The 20066-nt window shown below is 43.2% G+C and overlaps 1 protein-coding gene across 1 annotated transcript in view; it reads right to left on the reverse strand.

Annotated features, from left to right (window-relative positions):
- ASPG (asparaginase) overlaps positions 1-8379 on the reverse strand; it is a 45810-nt gene extending 37431 nt beyond the window's left edge. Inside the window, 3 exon segments of the mRNA XM_084208518.1 lie at positions 517-628; positions 3238-3367; positions 8175-8379. Of these exon segments, the coding sequence (XP_084064644.1) occupies positions 517-628; positions 3238-3367; positions 8175-8343 (411 nt within the window). The 5' untranslated portion in view covers positions 8344-8379.
- Positions 8380-20066: the final 11687 nt, after the last annotated feature.

Consider the following 20066-nt stretch of genomic DNA (forward strand, 5'->3'; position numbering starts at 1 on the left):
AAGCTAGTCCAGTCTATGTGTGCCCAGAGTAAGAAATGCATAAAGACATCAAATTATTTTCTATGTCAATAGCCAACTATTAAGCTACTTGAACACTCAAATGATGTGTAACGAAGCAATCTTCAGCTAAGTTACCCATACCCAAGGAACTTTATTCAACATTTTTGGACAGTGAATTTAAGTCAATGTTTTAGGACACATCAACCTACATATTACATACCTTATTCAATCACAGCTGCAAATTTATTTTATTGTATGGAATCATGGTATGGCTCATCCTTGGAAGAACAATGTAACTTTAAGGAGTTGACAACATTTTCAAATGAAATAAAAATTCTGCAAACTTTGCAAGCACAGTACTTCTTACTTTGCAAGTCACTAATTAAGGTACTTCACATTTAAAGAAACAAATACATATGTAAAATACCACTGAATTGTTTTATCTTCCTAAATATACTAGATATACTGCTGGTTTTGTTTAAGTGAAAAATGAATCTATATCCCACATCACTGTACCTCAAGTTTCTTTGCAATTTTGGCCCAGTCATCCGGTGTCATGTTGGAAGAATCAAGCAGTGGCGAGAGCTCAAGGATTGTGTAAAAAATTCTCTTGTTTTGCTTGGAGAGACTATGAAGAAAAAGAATTGGAAAAAAAAATCTTAGCATTAATATCAACTTATCACTTCTGATTTTTTCTTTAAATCAGTAGTTTTCACACTTTTCCTCCCCATCTCCCAAATCTACGTGAAAAATGCCTTAAATCTGGAAATTAAATTCCAAGTTTAGCAGTTCATGGCTTGATGTAGTTTAAAGCATAAATACCTAAATTTAACTTAATAATAAATACAACTTGGGAGGCAGACATGGGTGGTTTCTGGGCTGTGAGTGCACATGCTGGGTCATGTCCAGCCTCTCATCCAGCAGCACTTCCAAGTCTTTCCGGGCAGGGCTGCTCTCCATCTGTTGATCCCCAGCCTGGCTGGATACCAGGGTTGCCCTGAGCAGGTGCAGCATGAGCACTTGGTCTTGTTAAATCTCATGAGATTCACATGGGCCTAGTTCTTGAGCTTGCCCAGGTCCCTCTGGATGGCGTCCCACTCTTCATGTGTGTCAACAGCAGCACTCATCTTGGTGTCATCTACAAGTTTGTGAGGCAGCCCTTGATCCCTCCATCCCTGTCATTAATGGAGATACTAAATAACACTGGTCCCAATACAGATCCCTGAGAAATACTACTTGTCTCTGGTGTCCATCATGACTCTCCACTGACCACCACCTTCTGGCTGTAACCATCCAATCAATTCCTCATCCACTGAACAGTCCACCTATCAAATCCATCTCTCACCAATTTAGAGAGAAGGATGTTGTAGGGGACCATGTCAAAAGTTTCACAGAAGTCCCAGAAAAGCTGTGCCAGCTGAAATCGCCTTCCTGTCCTCCACATGCCTTAGCAGAGCTTCTAGAAAGATCTGTTTCATGACTGTCCCAGGCACAGAGGGGAGGTTGACAGATCAGTGGGTCCCATGATCTTCTTTTCTATCCTTTTTGAAGTTGGGTGCAGTATTTCCCTTTTTCGAGTCACCTGAGACTTCTAACAAAATCTGTAGACTCATTCTCCCTATGAAGCCTCTAAGACTGCAGCATACAGCAGAGAGAGCATTTAAACAGCGTGTTTAAACTGACATCCTGTACCTATGAAGTCAGACTTCACATGAAAAACTGCCTTGCTGAATATCACATTTACACATGCTAAGAGTAACTGTGAAAGTCAGCTGAAAATCTGCGACAAGAAAGCTCTCCTGAGAATGTGCTGTTTGAATAAAACATGACATCCTGATACCAGAAACCAGCCCTGTCTTCAACTTCTGATGCTTCTCTCTAAAAAGAGATCATGTCATTCCTCTTCCATTGACGTTACACACCGATATACAAAGTTCACAAAAATTTCTCCCTTCAGGAAGTCACAATATTTCTCAACCACCTAGTTAAAATATCACTTGGCTAGCACAAAAGACAAGATGGCAAATTGCCACAACTAACCTCCAGAAACAGCACTCAGCAGTGCCAGAAAAACAAGACAAGTTTTAGTTTTTAAACCTCGGGTTTTTTTGATGTGAATGATTGTTTTAAGCTTTTCTGGTTTTCAGGGAAAGATGTGCCAGGAGAAGTATACTTAGTACTCATACACATATGTTAGTGTAGTTTTGTTATGTTTCTAATCCCTTAAGTACTTAAAAATTATTCAAGCACTGTGTCATAGTAGTGTCATAATGCTCCATTTTTCTTAGGGTAAGCATCATATTTAACACAAACTGTATATTCATAGAAATACTACTGCACCAGGTGTCCATTAGGTTTTCCCTCTACTCCTTTTCCTGCTATCTGCCGTTTAGGTGGTTACTTGTAAAAGTTTTATAGAGACCTCAATACAAAGTAGAAAAAAAATTCTAGTTTTATAGAGACCTCAATACAAAGTAGAAAACCATTTATTTTCTTTGAATATCCTGGTTTTCTCCTTAAAGATTAATGAATATCCATTTTTATTCATATAGAACACCAGCCATGGTCCCATTTATTTTTGAACAACTATGTAAAACCATCCTTTGTGCAAAATTAGCATGTTTACAGGGGTACAGTCATTCATCACAGCTAGGGAATATTTCAGATTATCATACTGCCCTCTAAATAAAGCCTACAAGCTTATTAACCATTGCCCAGCAGTTAAGAAGCAATGCAGATTAATTATAAGCCTATTGCTTATTATCATAATGTTGCATAAATTTGGGAAAAACAATCAGCTTTTAGGGCTTTTAAAAACAGAAGGCCTGCAGAATTAAAGCATGAGGCCCCTTCACAGATGCATTAATTACATGCTACTTTTTCAGACATATGCTAAAGATAATTCACATGGAGCTGTATATAGTTTTCATAGTTTATAATGAATACTTGTATGTTTGCATACAGCAAATTAATATACAAAAAAATAATATCCAGGAATAGACTGCCCAGAATGGTTACTTGTTGCCTAATTTAAAAGTTATTTCTCAGGCAGTTCTAAGGAACTTCATTGCAAATACATCCAAACATATTTTCTATCACATCAAACATGGTGGACTTTTTTCTTTTAAACTAATATAAGCATTTTTGCTAATCTCATTATAGATTCTTCACGGCAAATGTCTAGAGGGGTAATTACCTGAAAAAGAACAAGATACTTGCTAACCCTTCTGTACTTACGGGAGCACCAGTGTGTTCTCTGGGAATTCATGGCAGTTGTTCATCTTTGTTTCCCGGGCGTACGCCTCATCGTGCAGCATCGGCATCGTTTTCAAACTGCTCACTAATTTATTGGCCTCAGGAGCAAGCCCTTAAAAACAAAGAATGAAGGAAGTAAATAAAGGAGCAGGGATGGAAGGAAGCAAGTGGCACAGTAAGAAGGGAAGAAGACAAGTTACACAGCAGTTTGCCCATCCTTCCAAATTAAACAGTCTATTGCCAGTTTAAAACCATGAAAAATGAACATAACTAATAAATATTCATGCAGCTACTCTTTTCTTGACTTGAAATAGATAAATCTTCTATTTAAGAGAAATAATGTTTCAAATCTCCTCCATATCAACCATTTCTGCTTTTACCTATTTTTCATTGTTGCTTGTCTGCAAATACTTAGAAGCAGGGACAGGAAGCCAGTTTTTGCAACTGTAGCAGAAAGCTACCATTCTCTGTCTCATTTGCCATAGCTATTACTACTATTACTACTACTACTTAGTAATAGTAGTAAAAGACTTAAAAAGCACCCAGTTGTGATATATACTAGGTACTTTCCACTAGCAGGTTTAGGACTGAACATCTGAACTGACAAAAGGTAAAAAGGTGCCTAAACCTCTGAATAGAAAAAGTTGAAAGCATGGATACATCGCAAACTCTGCTCTCCCTCTCCCTGCCCATGACAGGGTCTGTCTGTGGCAGGTACCCTAAAACAGCTGCTGTTTAAACTAACCTAAGAACATGTTTAGTGTTTGGTGGACCTGCAGGTGTCCTGGTAGCAACCAAGTATTTCAAAGGGAATATGCATGTTGTTCTCTGTTAGCCAGAAAGGCGCCTGATGTTGTGATGTTACAGTCCTCAGCATCACAGAACTGAGTTCACCTGTGAACCTAACCTGCAACTCATCTCCTAATACCCTGCCTGAATGACAGTGACAGTCCTGGCATCCAGAATCAGAAGTCACCTTGGCCTTCTGAAGTCTGTCTTCTTGAGACAGTTTTCTTACAAGGAATTTCCAACAGAGGTACTTCCTTCTGGACTTCAAGATTTTACTGTCAAGTTCAGTTTAATCTCAGTGTTTCATATCACCAGTTTACATGGCAAACAAACCATTAAACCTCATTATTCTACTTCTGATAGTTCTAGTTATTTCTAATTTGAGGCCAGGGAATTCTCTCCTATTTCCTAGTTCTGTTTATTTAAACATGATTCTCATCCAATTTAGCACCTCTAATTATTTTTGGTTCACCTTCAAACAGCATGGTTTATTTCAAATACTCAAAAGCCACAGAATATTTTCAATAGTATTTCTAGCTTTTCCCATTTACTTTCTAAGCTGATGGAAAAATCCTTAAGAACTCCCTGATCTCCCTCCTGGCTTGCCTTAAATTAAGAAGGAAGCCTCTTCACAGCCAACTTCCTCACAGGACAGCAACAGCATTTGAGTGGATTTTTTTGGATTACTGCCAGAATACTTTGTTTTACAAAATATACTCAAAACACTTTCAAGCCCTGGATGCTTCATTCATTCAGCTATAATCCCTGCTTTTCCTATTAAGGATGTTCCTAGCTTAGTCACAAATGGCCACTTCTGCTGTGCCTGGGCATTGAGTCATTTTGGCTCAGAAATGCAGCCCAGTTTGAAGTGTTTCCTGGGTGTTTTCTAATTATTCTTCGTTTGTCCAGTGTCCATCTTGCTCTGAATATTGACAGTGGATTAGACTGTTTATTTTTTGTATTTGCCACAGGAACTGGAGAGCTGACGTACGTTAATGTTCTTTACTCTCTTCTCTATAAACAGCAGTTCATCATCTCTTAATCACAAATCTGTCAGGATTTTTCCGTAATTGCTTGCACTGAATGTAAACTTTTTTTTAAGGCATTCTGTATCCAAGATGACCCACTTACAACCTAGACAGCCCCTCATCCATGTCTAGCAGGGATTTCTGTTTTACAGCTTCATGAAGCAAACACAGGGGAACTCAAGTGCAATGGTTTTAAGAACATTTCTACTTTACTACACATGGAAAACAGCTTTTGTGAGCCAAGTCTGTTGACAGAGTATTTGAAGCAACTTCACCCCTGCAGAGAAGAGGCAGGCTGTGTGACTTGTCCAAATAGCTCTCATCACCTTCTGTCCTGTCCCTTGTCAGCTGGCCAGCCCTGGCATCACAGAGCAGATAGACAAAGGCAGAATGGCAAACAGGCACCTGTGGCCAAGGAGTACAATCATGGTTTTGTCTCACCTACAGTCCAGGACTCTGCTTTTCCCTCTGGTGCTATAGATAACACAGTTATAGCTACCTGCCAAACAAGATATCCTGCAACCTGTGCTGCTGCAGAAAAACAGGGAGCAAAAATATTAATTGCAGCAGTTACCTTACATGGAGCTTTCAGAAGTGAGGTACAAAGATTTCAAACGGGAAAAGGTTTGGACTACAGCAGCCAGTCCTCTGGCAATCTAGTATGTCTAAAAAAGACTCATAAATAACTAAGCTACCTAAGTAGACTGTTCCAAGATAGGTAATCTTTTTAAGGGTATTTAGCTTAGCTCTACTTGGATTTTTGGGGGTTTTTTCCTTATTACAGGTAAAAGCTAGGAAAGAGACCTAGCCCACGTGCCCAAGGAGAAGATCTTCCTGAAGGCACCCTCACAAACTTGATGGAAAGATCACTATCACAGTAACCTCACTCTGGAGTGCAGTATGGTTCTCTCTCTGAAATGAGCTACTGATAAGCCAAAAGAAACTAATGTAGGAGGAAATAAGTAGGAGTAAGAAACTTTAAAAATGCACTGAAGTGGCTTGACAGCAAAAACATGAACACTGAGAGAGTCTGCACCTGAGTCTGGTTGTGATCCAAGTCACATAAACTGAAACAGACTATTCATCCTCTGAAAATGACTCCTGCACAGGTAACGTAGGTGTGCAGAAATTCCAACAAGAATTTCCAAGATGTGCTGGAGTTGCCAGATGAGCTATTTCTCTCCACCATGCTTGAAGTAAAACACTTGTAGCTCTAGGAAGGATTGTAAACAGGCACTTTCCATCCACTGATAAATAAAAGAAATGAGCATCTATTGTATCTTCCCTTGATGCATGCTGCCTTTCCCATGCCCTTTCACTAGCTTCTGCCTGAACACTAAAGACTGCCAAATATTCTGAAAGAGGTACTCTGGCTGCTCTGCAGCTAGATGTGGGTATGAAAAGCAGGTCAAAACCCCCCCACAGGATGCAGCAAGGCAGCATCATTGGATCACAACTGTTAGATTGTTTGCACATGCTGTAATGATTGACACTTGTTAAGCAAAAAGAAAAAAAACAAGATGAGAAGAGGTTATAAAGTTCATTCATAAAAAAACGAGACACGTGATTATAATTTATTCGCTTAGGCATTTAGAAAGCTGAAGCAGTAAAAGTAGGAAATTGTTTTAGTATAAACAATGTAAACTGAGAAAGGCAAGTCAGCACATGGCTTTGAAACGTGAACTTTTTTTTACAACTTTGACAGATTGAAAACAAAGGTAACAGCCATAAAAAACAAAGAACACCTTATAGCATCTTTACTACAATAAGAAGGATTAGCCAATCACTGTCTCCTGAGAAGAAAGGACATGTATTTGAAAAAAAGGAAGTCTAGGAAGCTCCAAGGTGAAGCCCCAAGTGTTTTAATCCTACAGTAAGAAGTAGAGACAGTATTTCAGGCAGGGGCACAAAACTCTGTAGTAGAGATCACAAGTACCTATGCTTTTGAATCTAGACAGACACAAGCTGTGGAAGCCCTGGGATGCTCCACTGCCTTCCAAGTAAATGAGGAAAGAAATTAAACAGGTATTCCCCAAAATTGGACTGTTTCCCTCTCACTCCCACTCCTTATGTTACCTTGTTTCCCTTCAATCCAACGCTGGCAAGCACATAGCCCTACAGCAAGTCAAACCTGACTGAAATCCATTTTTTTCCTCAGACACACTAATGGGTTGATGTTTCTAGTATCCCTTGGGATCTGTGCCTACTGAGTGATGATCAAGGGGTGCTTAGGTGCCACTCCAACCAGCTGCTGGACTGGGGGCCTGTGGAGCTGTCAGGTGAGCTTGGGCACCTATCTGCTCACATTTAGGGGCACCTAAAAACACACAGCATATACCTGTAGGTACCTAAGAAGCCTTCAGATAAAATGCAGGCGTTATACTGACACATCTCAGTGTTCAGTTTTGGATGTAAACATTTTCCAGCTGCCAGGAGAGAGTTTGGCATATCTATCAAGTCTCCCCCTCCCTCGGTAAGGTAAGGCAAGGCAGAACTCTTCATTCATTTCATGAAAGAAAGCAAGAGCTGGTGGGAGAGCAGCAGCAACCTGTCCCCAGACTGACACTGCATCCGATCTCACCCATCCTACACCTGGCAGCTGCCACCCTTGCATCCGCTGCGCCTGCCAGGTCACCACTGGAAAATCCTCGTCACGGCCGCCAGCTCCAGCGGCCCACGCTCTTCCCAGCAGGAATGCCAAGCACACGCTCTCTGGGTGGCCGGTGACAGTGGCTCATTTAGGGCTAAAAACAGCCTGCATGACTAGTGCGACGAAGTCGGTTTCATTTTCAGCGCACGAGGTACGGCAGAAACGACTCGCTGCAGGAAGGAAACACATTGTCCTCTGCCAAAAGCCGCTGCCGCTCGCTGTGACGCTCACAAGGATGCCCATCAGCTGAGCTACCGGGTGAACCAGCTGACGGGAGCCGGGGATTAGAGGGAGCCGCTCATAGCAGCGATGCCGCATCGAAAACCGCGCCGGGTCCCCGCGGTCGCGCCGTGCCGAGGCAGCCCCGGCCGCAGCCCCACGGCCGGCCCAGCTCCCCACGGCCGGCCCCGCTCCCCACGGCCAGCCCCGACACCCCCGCCGCCGGCCCTCACCCTTGACGTCCTGCACCATGCCGATGGTGCCGCCCGAGTTGATGACCAGCACCCGCGCTTCGGCCTTGGCGGGGGGGGGCGGGGAGCAGCCGGAGCGCTCCTGGGGCCGGAGCCGGGCCCCGGCCAGGGCTCTGAGCAGGGAACGCGGCTGTCCCGCCGCCACCTCCATCCCGCGCCGCAGGATCCGCTACCTCCTGCCTGGACAACGGGGAGTTTTAAGGGGCGGGAGGGCGGCGGCGGGGCCGCCCCTTCCCGCTGCCCCGGGGGCGGGGAGAGCGGCCGTGCCTTCCCGCCCGAGCGCGGGGAGCGGCCGTGAGGGGCAGCGGCCGTGAGGGGCAGCGGGGCCGCGGCGGGGCAGCCCCGGCACCGCCCCCTGCACTTTGCGCTGCGGGCAGCGCCGGCCCGGGCGGATGTCAAAGCCCTTCATGCTTGAAGGAGAGGCCAAGAGCAGCGGCGCGTTCTGGGCCCGGGCAGGAGAGAGGGGACACAGGGCTCAGGGTCAGCCCAGCGAGAGCACCTGCGTCGTCCTCTTTTTCCTCATCTCCTATTTTTCCTTCATGGGGAAGAAGGTGGGGACTGCTCCTTCTTACATGGCCTCAGAGGCGACTCCTGCCTACCCACGTCTCCCAAAACAGGCAGCGTGGCACCGGCAGCACCCCTGCCCTCTCCATTCCAGCGTTCTAATCTGCACCCTCAGCTTCCATCCAGATGGATTCCTTTGAGGATCAGGTAGGAGATCAGCTGTGAGGAGGCTGAAGTTGTTTTCAAGGAAATCTGATACATCTTTAGGTCTGTTGTCCTAAGATTTGTTATTACTGTTGTCATAAGATTTGTTATTACTGTTATAACTGTAAAGCAAAATGAGCAAAGCAACTGGCTGAAACCCAGTGAGCCAGTTACTGGGGACAGCAGCTGCTGAGAAGCTGCATGAGCTGAGAAGGAGCTGCTGAGAAGGAGAAGTACCTTGAGGCTAAACGTGTCACTCAGGTGCCTGAGTTACTCAGTACGTCAAAGGAAGAACATACTTCCTGTGGTAGAGAGTTGTTTTGGCTCCTGGTCATATGAACTTAGTTTGTACCCTGCAGTGCACCTTCTAAATGAAATGTTACTCACCTTCAAGGTAAAAATAGGGATTGTGGGATAGTTCAATCAATTTCTTCCACTTCCAATTTCTATGACTCCAACAGAAATAAATCTTATGTTCTTCCCCTCACATTGTCAATCTCTCTCTTGGTGTGAGTGCCCCAAAAGGTGGCACAGAGTTCCAGATGTGGTCCCACAAGTGCAGAGCAGTGGGCAGTAATTCCCCTGTTGTTTGCTGGCTGTAATTGTCCTGCTAGTGCAGCCCAGCCTTCGCTTTCATCGCTGCAAGGACCCTTTGCTGCCTCATATATGACTTGTCCATATATGCCTTATCCCAAACCGTTTTTGCACAGCTGCTACTTATATTTTTTTTTCTCTATACTGTAGGCTATTGAACAAAACCCAGCAGTGTCTGACAGTAGAAACAAACTGTGTAGTAACTCCAGCTGCTGGAGTACACTGTGTGTATTGACACATCCACAAAAAAATTTTCTAACAAACACTGTGGATCTGCTGCAGGGAAACACTTTCTTTCAAAGGAATGAAAAAAATACATCCAATTCCTGTTACATATCAAAGAAACGTATTCCAGTTCCTTCATACATTTCTGGCATGGATCTCAAAGCATCTTCATTCATTGTAAGTCTTTTCCTCGCTACTCCGAGTAAAAAAAGTAATCAAGATCACATGAGAGGAATGTGATGAAGAATTTTAAACTCTAAAGAAAGGTCATTTTAGGTTCTGTGGGACTTCCTCCAGAAAGAACAAAACTGAAGTTCCATTTGAGTAGGATTACTAGAGTTGTTCAGAAATTTAACACTTTCTTTCACAGAATAATCAGCTTTTGAAAAGGTTTTTGGCAAAAAGAAAAAAAAGTTCTTTTCTTTTTTTTAACATTACACAGTGTTGATTTATTTTGGTTTTTTCAAGAAAAATATTTTTTCATTTTAAAAAATCAAAACTGTATGCTATTTACTGCATACAACTGATAATTACTTTGTATGTTAGAATACAGAATTCTGAATGGCATAATTGAATTAGAGAAGTGATCCCAAGTAAATGATGTCCAGAAATTACTCATTGCACAAACAGAAGGATGAAGGACTAAAGACCAAGTGGTACCACTTTCGGAGAAACCAGTAACAGAATTCATAGGAACAACACCTGAATAAGGAATATTGACAATAGAAAAAGAAACTGGAGATGCTCAGAGAGCTGCAACACATGCACTGCCCTGGAATGATGTAAAAGGCAGCAGATTACCTGAGGGCAGAGAACTCAAGCTTAGAATTAATTTCCAGGGAAGAACTGATTGCAGTATTTCTAATAGCTCAACTACAGACCCAGGCTGTGCATCTCAGAACACAAGCTTGAAGCAACAAAAGTACCTCTGAAAATGTAACTGGCAAAGCTACATCTAAATAAGTGATTGCCTTGCGAGCAGAGAAGAATGATGGCCTTGGATGACTTAATGGACATGAGTTCTGGGCTTGCTGCAATTTTAAACCAGGGAGTTTTGGAACTAGAATAGCAAAGTGGTATTTAACAGAGGAAGGTGGTATTTAATGTTCTGTACCTCACAGCCTCCCATACATAAAAAGGAACATTGATTGCACTTGTTGGAAAGAGTTTCTGCTCTCACACCCAGTTTGTTCATGTCTCCAACAGCTGGATACCAGCCCTACAGTCTGTCAGCATGACCTTTCTGATAGATTTAACTGGTGTTCATGAAGGCAATGGACTCTCCATATCTGCGGAATGAGCTTAAGCCTCCTTTAAAGAATTCAGTGCCAATTTCTAGACCAGTGGAAACAGCAGCAAGAAAGGAAAAGAGCAAGCCAGAAGAAAACCTGTTCCCTCTTTTCCTCTGCCTTCTGCAGGTAGAATAATTCTGCTTTAAGCAAGATAAATCATGCACATACATCAAGATGGGAGGGAATATCATCTACCTGGGAGAGCATCTGGGAGCTGGAATGGTTTTTGGTTGTGCCATGGGTAGATGGTGGCAGAAAATAATGTTTAAACACAGAGGAGTGCTGAAGACCAGGAAAATTATGAAAAACAAAGAAGGCAGCAAGAAAGTATCACTTTGCTCCTGAGCTGGTGCTTGAAAGAGGTGAAGGGGGAAGGCAGGTGAGGATTGGGCAGAGACTGACCATGTAGCAAAGCTTCAAGGCTCTGCTCAGGACCTTCATCATAAGGGCCACCCATAAAGCATCCTGCATGAGGCTGAAAGAGGAGCTGGGGAACAGAAATGAAATTGCTGAGGGTCTCAGGAGAGGGAGACCCTTCCAAGGCAGGTGGTGCCTGGAGTGCCCAAATTCCTTTGGAGCTTCAGCCTCTGTCTTTCCTTCTTTTCTAAGTGCCAGCAACCTAGACCCAGCATCTGTCAGCTGTGCCAGCTGATACCCCCTGGGCTCAGAGGTTGCCAAAAGATGAGGGAAATGTCACCCCTGGTTCCTCAACTGATTCTTGGCAGTGCTGCAGAGTACTTGCTCTGTTCTTCCAAGAGAATCACACTGTCAGGATGAACAGCAAAAGGGAAAAGGCTATAACACACTTGGGAATTTTACCATTCCTTCCACAAAAAGGGTGTGTGTAGGGATTAGGGTGCTTTGAATGCACACAGCTGAGTCCTGCTGAGCCTGTGGCCACTTGCACCGTGGCAGCTGTGCTCTCTGCAGGGAGTGCAAGTGGGGAAATCAAGGTGAGAGTGCATGTCAGTGTGAAGTGATCCATTTCCAGAAAAAACAGGACTGTCCTTCTTTAGCTGCGTGGAATTTTAGGAGGTACAGATGAGTGCATGTAAATCCTGCTTTGACCTTTCCTAGCAGTGTTGTGTTGCTGTTGGCATCTATTCCAAAAGCTTACCCGTAGATTTTACAAGAGCTTTTGTTAACAGTGCTGAGAGAGAATTGAACTACTAGGAAAAGGAAGGTCAGAGATGGAATTTGAGTAGTGAAGGGATGGTGACTTGATGGGCCACAGTCAGTGCAGTCCCAACAGGCTCTGCCTTGCTTGACCTGTGGTCAGGCGTCCCAGGCTCATTTACAGTGACCACCTCCTGCTGCTGAACGCTGATGTGCCCAGAGTGAGAACTGGGTGAGACAAAGGGCTGTTAAAGAGTCACACAGATGATGGCCAGAGTGAACAGAATTATGTTTAGAGAAACTACTGCAGCTTGCTAACCAGAGGTGAGATCCTCTTCTCTAAAACCAAGATTTGTGGAGTTCATTTGATCCTGAGAAAGGAAAACATTGTTGTGTGTGACCAATTGTGAGATCTCTCACAGCTAACTGCTGTCTCAAAATCAAGTCCTACACATAGTCTTCCTGCAGGCATTCTGGAAGCTCTGGTAAACCTTTATGTTGTTTCACAACAGCTGAAGTGACTGCCTAGCTAGATCATCCATCAAAAATAATGAAGCTCTTAAGAAACCTCCATATATTTTTGACCCATTTTTGAGGATCACCTTCTCTCATCTCAAGAACTGTCCCTTTCAACAAGTAAGAGATCAAGCAGAGGATGGATGAACAAGGAACTCCAGGTAAGAATTAAGCACAACAAGTGTTCAAGAGGTGGCAGAAGGGACAGGTGCCCAGGAACAATTTAGAGATACTGTCAGAATATGCAGGTATGTTATGAAAGGCAAGGCTTACCTGAAATTGAATTTACAGAGGGATATGAAGGTTCAACAAGAAAGGTTTCTAAGGTAACTTAGCAGCCAAAGGCTGACTAGGGAAAAGGTAGGGCCAAGGCAGGACACTTGGTGACAAAGGACATGGGAAAGCTGACAATGCCGCCTTTTTCTCAGTCCTTACTGGTTGTATTTGCCTTTAGAACCCCAGGCACTTGAGGCCATTGTACGATGCAAGGCAAGGAAGACTTCCTGTCACTGGAGAAGGACCAGGCTAAGGAGTATTTAAATTAACCAGACCCTGACAAGTCCCTGGAACCCTGGAACCTAATGGGTGGCACTCACAAGAGCTGAGGGAACTGGTTGATGGAACTTGAGGACACTTGATAACCTTTGAAAGATCATGGCAATGAAGAGGAAGGTTCTTGAGAAGAGGAAGAAAGCAAATGGCACTTCTAACTTCAAGAATGGGAAGAAGAGAAGATGGAAAACTAGAGGCTGGTCAGCCTCACCTGAGTCCCTGGAAGTGGTGGAGCAAATAGATCTGGAAGCTATTTCCAGACATATGAAGGTCAAACAGGCAGTCAGGAGTAGTCACCACAGATTTATCACACTTGATCAACCTGACAGCCTTCTCTGACTATGCAACTGGCTCAGTGGTGAGGAGAGAGCAGTGTTAATATCTAATCAAGGTATTAGGTCTTTGGACTGGAAAAATACCCAAGCAACATTCTACTTTATATACTCAACTAAATCACTAATTTGTTGGATTTTTTTTTTTTTTGGCAGTTACATGTCAATTAATATACCTGAGAGGAAAGATTAATCTTATTTACTGAATTCAGTTATCTAGAAGATAGACACCTAGTTGCAAAAAATTATTTAGTAATTAGTGGTTAATAATAATATAGTAACAATCAGCGTTTCCTGAGAGGCATGGTGCACATCCAGCATTCACAGTTGTTCACCATGAGCTAAAAAACCACTGAGGTTTTTATTTGATTTTATGGAATTTTTAGTTCTGGTTTGATCTGCTGACAGAATACCCAGGTCAGAGTTCATGCTGTGCCTGCAGTCCCATGAGTCACAGATTACAGTGACAAGGGATACAAGGATGGGATGCAGATGCTGCTGAACTTTTACACTGGGCTGCACAAGTTTAACTCCCCTTTCTTTGAGGGGTGGATGGGACTAAAACTTTTCTGCCCAGCCAAGGGCCCACTGAGATGGCAATGGCATGGAGGTATTTCTGTGCTAAAAGGCAGTGAATCCGCTGGAATTGCATTTCTGACGTAGCTGTCAAGAAACTTTCTCATAGAAACACTCAGTTGCTGAAACACCCGTGCAAATGCTGAGACAAATCCTAATAGGACATTAAGTGGTAGCAGAATTAGGAGATGCACCACATTGCAAGAGAGGCTGGCCATCCCTGCTTTTCTTCAGGCTTCAGATTGTTAATCCTTGCCATTTTTTAGTTCTGCCAGAAAACTGAGGCCTGGGCTCTGTGCAGCCCTGATGATCATTCTGGAAACAGGGAAATTGCATCTCAAAGCTGGCTGTGTTGGCTGGGGAGGCACTGAGAAGGCCTTGTGACCATGTGACCAAAAAATGCTCCCATCTCATCCTTGGAGTTGTAGCTCTAGAGAAACCACCCATGACAACAAAACATGCCACTGAGATGACACAGAACGTGCCACTCCAGACCAGACAAGCCAAGAGCAGCAGAGAAGTGACTCAGCAAGGAGAAATTTCTGCAGTTACCTCTCCTTCACCTCTGGGCTGTGAGCTGGCAAAAGATCCTGTACCTGGTGCTCAGGAGCACAGCCTGGCACCAGGATGTAGGCACTGGCAAGGGCAGGCTGAGAATGGCCTCAGGCAAAGTAGGGGAAGTGATCTGGAATCAAGAGGGGAAAACACCACTGGAAGAAGGCAGTGTACATGAGCACTGAAGTGCAGCATGTGCCTCAGGCCACACAGAGACTGCAGGCAAGATAAACTTAGAATGCTTTTTAAGGCTTTAGGAAATGAGACAAAACTTGTAAAACCCATCCTGACACACAAGTAGAAAACAGCAACAAGTACCAGGAGTTTGAGTTAATAAAGCACGTGCTGTGCTCAGCCTCAGGGAGGACACAAGATTGTGGCATGACCCACACGCCAGCTTATCAGCAGGAAGCCAGGGTGGAGGACAGAAACCTGCAGACTGATGAGGTCAGAACAGTCCACCTGCAGTACTTCTGGCCCAAGAGGAAGTTCTGATGTGTGGAACTTGTAATAGATTTTGAACAGCAGGTCAGATATATCTTCTTAGAGTTTTCCTAGCAGTCTGATGGCCAAGCTGCACTAGCAAACCTGCACTGAGGTGGTTTGGAGAAGACACTGCTCTCCACAGGAGAGTGTTTCCATCCACTGAGGTCTACATCACTGGTCCAATTCTGCGGACCCCACCCAGATGATTTTTGGGATTGTATTTTATTCACCACCACTCCCCCAAAACAGTAAGAATGCTGTAGCCTCTGGCCTGTTTCCTTGGTTCTCCAGCCTGCTTAGCTCACACTTCACTCATCAACTCCAAAAATGCCTGGCTGCTGTGCCCTTGGGCACAGTGATCTCACCTTGCTGATGTTCTTCCTCCCTGCTCTGGGGAAATCACACCCAAGGAACAGACTGGGAGGCAGTGTTCCTTTTCTTCTATTCATAGCTGTCCTAATCACACTTTTTATTTTTCCCTGTGTGGTGTTTATTATGCTGGTTCATGAGTTTCTTAGCTCATCAGTTCTGTTCAAACTCAGTCAAAATACCAACCCAAATAACTCAGTGTACTAGCTGAGCCTAAATTACAATAACAATTATTAGAACAATATGACAGCCATCACACCAAGCTGTTAAGAACTGGGAGTAAGCAGGGAGCCAGGAAGTTGCTTTGCTGCTCTAAGATCTCCTCACTTGTTTAGCAAGTAAATTTTCAACCATCTTGTAGCTCTCAAATTCTGTGAAACAGAAGGGGTACATTGTCAATTGTGGCTTCTTTGCTATATCCAAGAGAATAATAGCCTTCCTATGAACTGCAATAAAAGCAGAATTGCTAATTTCAAGTCCTCTCCTACCTCACATCAATTTTTCCTGACACTAAATGATAGAAAACCACCTGGCAGCTGCCTTTGTAATGTAGTCCTAGACAAATTTCCTTCAGCCTCTAACATTCTTTGAGTATCTATGAGAAAACCAAACAAGTCAAAGGTCATTTTTCTGGAAATGCCTGCTAGTGCCAAAAGCCTCTCCAGCCCAATGGTTCCTTTTTATTCCAATCCCATAAACCACTAATCCACAAAAAGCTAAAATACACAATATATCGCCTTTTAATCTCCAGCACTAAATAAAGAACAAGAGAACTGAAGACCATGTCCAGTATCTCCAACACTTGGCTATTCTGACCAAGTCTTCTACTATCAGATCACACTACATGCATCAAACAGTAATGCATATGAGGGGACTGCACAGATAATCCTTCCTGTGTTTAGAGAGACTGTAGAGAAAAAATTATTGAATAAAAATACTTTATTGCAAACTACAGGCACTTAACTGCTTCTTGGAGCAGATAATGTGGCCCTAAATCATTATCTCCCTATGTTTCAAAAAAAATTGTAGTAGCTTCTTCATTTACTTCAGACAAAAACCAGTTCAGATTATATAAAAACTAGTTATTGAAATGGTCCTGACCTGGGAAAGCTTTTACCAAAAGGGAGCCAACTCAAGTTGACTGTAGGTCAATACTTAGCATGAGATAAATACGGGAGCTGTGTGAAACTGCTCTAGAAGAGCTTAATTAAATGTAACTGGATTTATAGTTGACAAACAATCACATGAGACTATATTGTTATAGGAGAGAAACAGGAAAAAAATTAAGAACTGTCTCCGTTCAAATAAATTGAAAAAGAGTAACGCGAACACTGGCTGCAGTAAAATTAAGACAAACATTTGCATTTTAATATGAAAATAAAGATAATAACATCAGGGAATGTTTTCTCAAACATAAGCACAGAGGAAATATACAAGAAAGAAGTCCTCTCCCTTCTGATTCCAGTCTGGGCTATGATGCTTTACAACGCTGTTGCTGTACACCCAGCTCTAGACGGATTGTTCTGCTGTTGTTCCTGTCCTTCAGCTGAAAGCATCCATTTGAAATGTGAAATGTTCCTTCCAGAAGCACTCACATACCCTCTGGAAGCTCCCAAGGTACCAGGGACTGTGCTTCCCTTCCTCATCCTGCAGCACTGACATCCTATGGAGCATCACTACAAATGTATAAGCTTCAGAAAATACTCTAGTTTTAGGAATTGCTATCAGCAGCAATCACTTTGTGTTTTTTTCCCAGCGTATCTTCTACGTCCTTCTCCTTTATAAATAAAATTCAAGCAATATCTATTCCTTAGAGAACATGTAAAATAATCAGATGTAAAGTGTGCCTGTTCAATTCCCATCTTACCTGGCAGTTTGGCAGGAGGAGGGTGTTTGTCTAACTGCTGTCAAGCCCAAGCGAAACTAGTTCAAGACAGAGCTAACATCTTCAACTAGAGAGGAACTCCCTGCAGCTATGTTCTGTGATCTCTTGAAATATGTGCTGTGGAAGATACTGTCTGCATCAAGAATTTTAATAAAATCTTATGTACTTTCCTGTCTTTTAAATGTGGCCTTTCTGCCCTTATTAAAGACAGATGAAAAAAACCCCAGGTGGATATGTATCCTCTGTGCTGGTCCTGATTATGCACTCCAAATTTTTGCTATTAACAGAGCAAAAAGAGAAGAGTGAGCTTTGTAAATGTTGAAATACTGCCAACAGCTGTACTGTTCCTTCTTCAAGTACAGAGAAAGGTACCCCTGGGTGTTGTATGCTGTGTTTAGGAAGAAAACAAAATGAGAAAAGTGATATACTTAAAACTCCTCCATGGTTCTCCACATGGCATGAAGAACAAATACAGGAGGGGCAAAGAAAACCATCACACTGGTGTGTTTGTGGAGCACCTGGGGCTCATCCCTCTGATTAGCCCAGAGAGAAAACAAGTTTCATAACCATGAAATGAAAAAGTCACAAACTCATCTCACCATGAGTGAAGAAGTTTTGATTGCAGTTTTTCAGAGCAGAAGGCAGCATCTTCACTTTTTGGAGCACAGAAGGAAATGAATTCCAGCATTTCAACCACACACTTCACCTCCCTCCTTCCCCTGAACCCAGTGGCAGCCCCACTTCTCTCTTTCCCCAGGGTGCCTCCCTGTGAGGGAGGGAATTGCTGGGGTGAAGGAGTGAAAACCATGACCCCTCAGGACAGCTCGTGGTGTGTGCAGCTCACTCCTGGCCAGCTCACCTCAACCCACTGCCCTCTCCCCAGTCTGATGGCAGAAGCAGCAGTGAGCATCAGTACCCCTCACTGAGGGCCAGCACCCAAGCTCAGCCCTCTGGTCTCTTGCCCTGGGATCGAGAAACAACCACAAACTCATCCATGTGCCAAAAAACATCTGCCAGGATTTCCCATCAGTCACAGCCATGTTAAGGGGGTGACTCTCTTCCCTTGAAGGGGGGATCCCTAGGAAGGTCCTGTCCTTGTCCTGCAGCTCTTTCAGCAGAGGGAACAGCCACCTTGGTTTCCCCAAGGCATTTAAGTCACAGATTGGGGAGATTAGACAGACACTCCTGGAGCTTGAGTGAAAGCTAAATATAGGAGCATCAGACAGGGATGACAAATACTCCTACCCATGTAGCTCAGTGACTAAGAAAAGAGCAATTTATCTTCCTACAGATTCACCAGATCAGCTCAGAGCTTGCCTCTTCCTTCAACACTCCTTTGGAGGATTAATGTGTATCTCAGACATACAATCTTTGCCTCAGGTTTCTTTAATTTATTTACCTCTTCAGAGTTTCATCTGCTTTTCTCAAGGTTCTTCCACACAAACTCCAAATCAAACTATACACTGATGGTGGGTTTTTATTTTTCTGTTCAGTTCTATCCCTTTCTATGAAGTAGACAAACCCTGCTCCGTGTTACTCTGGCCCTTGAAAAACACACCAACAACTTGGCCAGGCCAGTGTAACTCCAGCACAGTCTATGCCAACACCTGTATCCTGCTTTATACCATGATCCATAATGTATCCTAATTCATGTGGCTGTTTTTCCAACACTTCAGTGTAGACTGGCATTTAATTTAACCTGTTGAGACTGCACTCATTGTGGCCCATCAAGTCACCATCCCTTCATTACTCAAATTCCATCTCTGGCCTTGCATTCCCTGATAACTGTTTCCTCATTGCCCTGTAAAATCCACAGTGCAGGTTTTCAGAACAGGTAGCTCAAAAACAGCAACAAAACACTGCTAGGAAAGGTCAAAGCAGGATTTACATGCATTCATCTGTACCTCCTAAAATTCCACGCAGCTAAAGAAGTACAGTCCTGTTTTTTCTGGAAATGGATCACTTCACACTGACATGCACTCTCACCTTGATTTCCCCACTTGCACTCCCTGCAGAGAGCACAGCTGCCACGGTGCAAGTGGCCACAGGCTCAGCAGGACTCAGCTGTGTGCATTCAAAGCACCCTAATCCCTACACACACCCTTTTTGTGGAAGGAATGGTAAAATTCCCAAGTGTGTTATAGCCTTTTCCCTTTTGGTGTTCATCCTGACAATGTGATTCTCTTGGAAGAACAGAGCAAGTACTCTGCAGCACTGCCAAGAATCAGTTGAGGAACCACAGTAACTTCTTTGTAAAAGGATTCATTATTTTCCACTTACATACCTGTCATAAGGAAACAGTTTGGCAACAATAAAAATACACATTTTTTCACAACTGTTTTCAATTTTTGAAAAGTATATTTTCTGAGGTTCTGAAATTCAGTAAGACAGGGAGGTCAAGTTTCTCAATTTTAACAGTTATTATAGGATCTGCCTTCCCTGGAGTTCCAGTTAATTTTTCTGTTTGTTTAAATATTTGATATCCACTAGAGCCCATGGCAGCAAATTCTTAAATTAATTAAAAATAATGAAAAAACTACATGGAATGGCAAAAAATCTCCTTTTGATTTAAAACTGCTATCAGGTACCACTGCAGCTGTGGGGGGAATTATGAATAATAGTCAATGCACAGTGTTTCAGATTCCAGAAGAACCTGTCAGTACAGTTT

This window comes from Fringilla coelebs (assembly GCF_963513975.1).
Source record: "Fringilla coelebs genome assembly, chromosome: 6".
Lineage (NCBI taxonomy): Eukaryota > Metazoa > Chordata > Aves > Passeriformes > Fringillidae > Fringilla > Fringilla coelebs.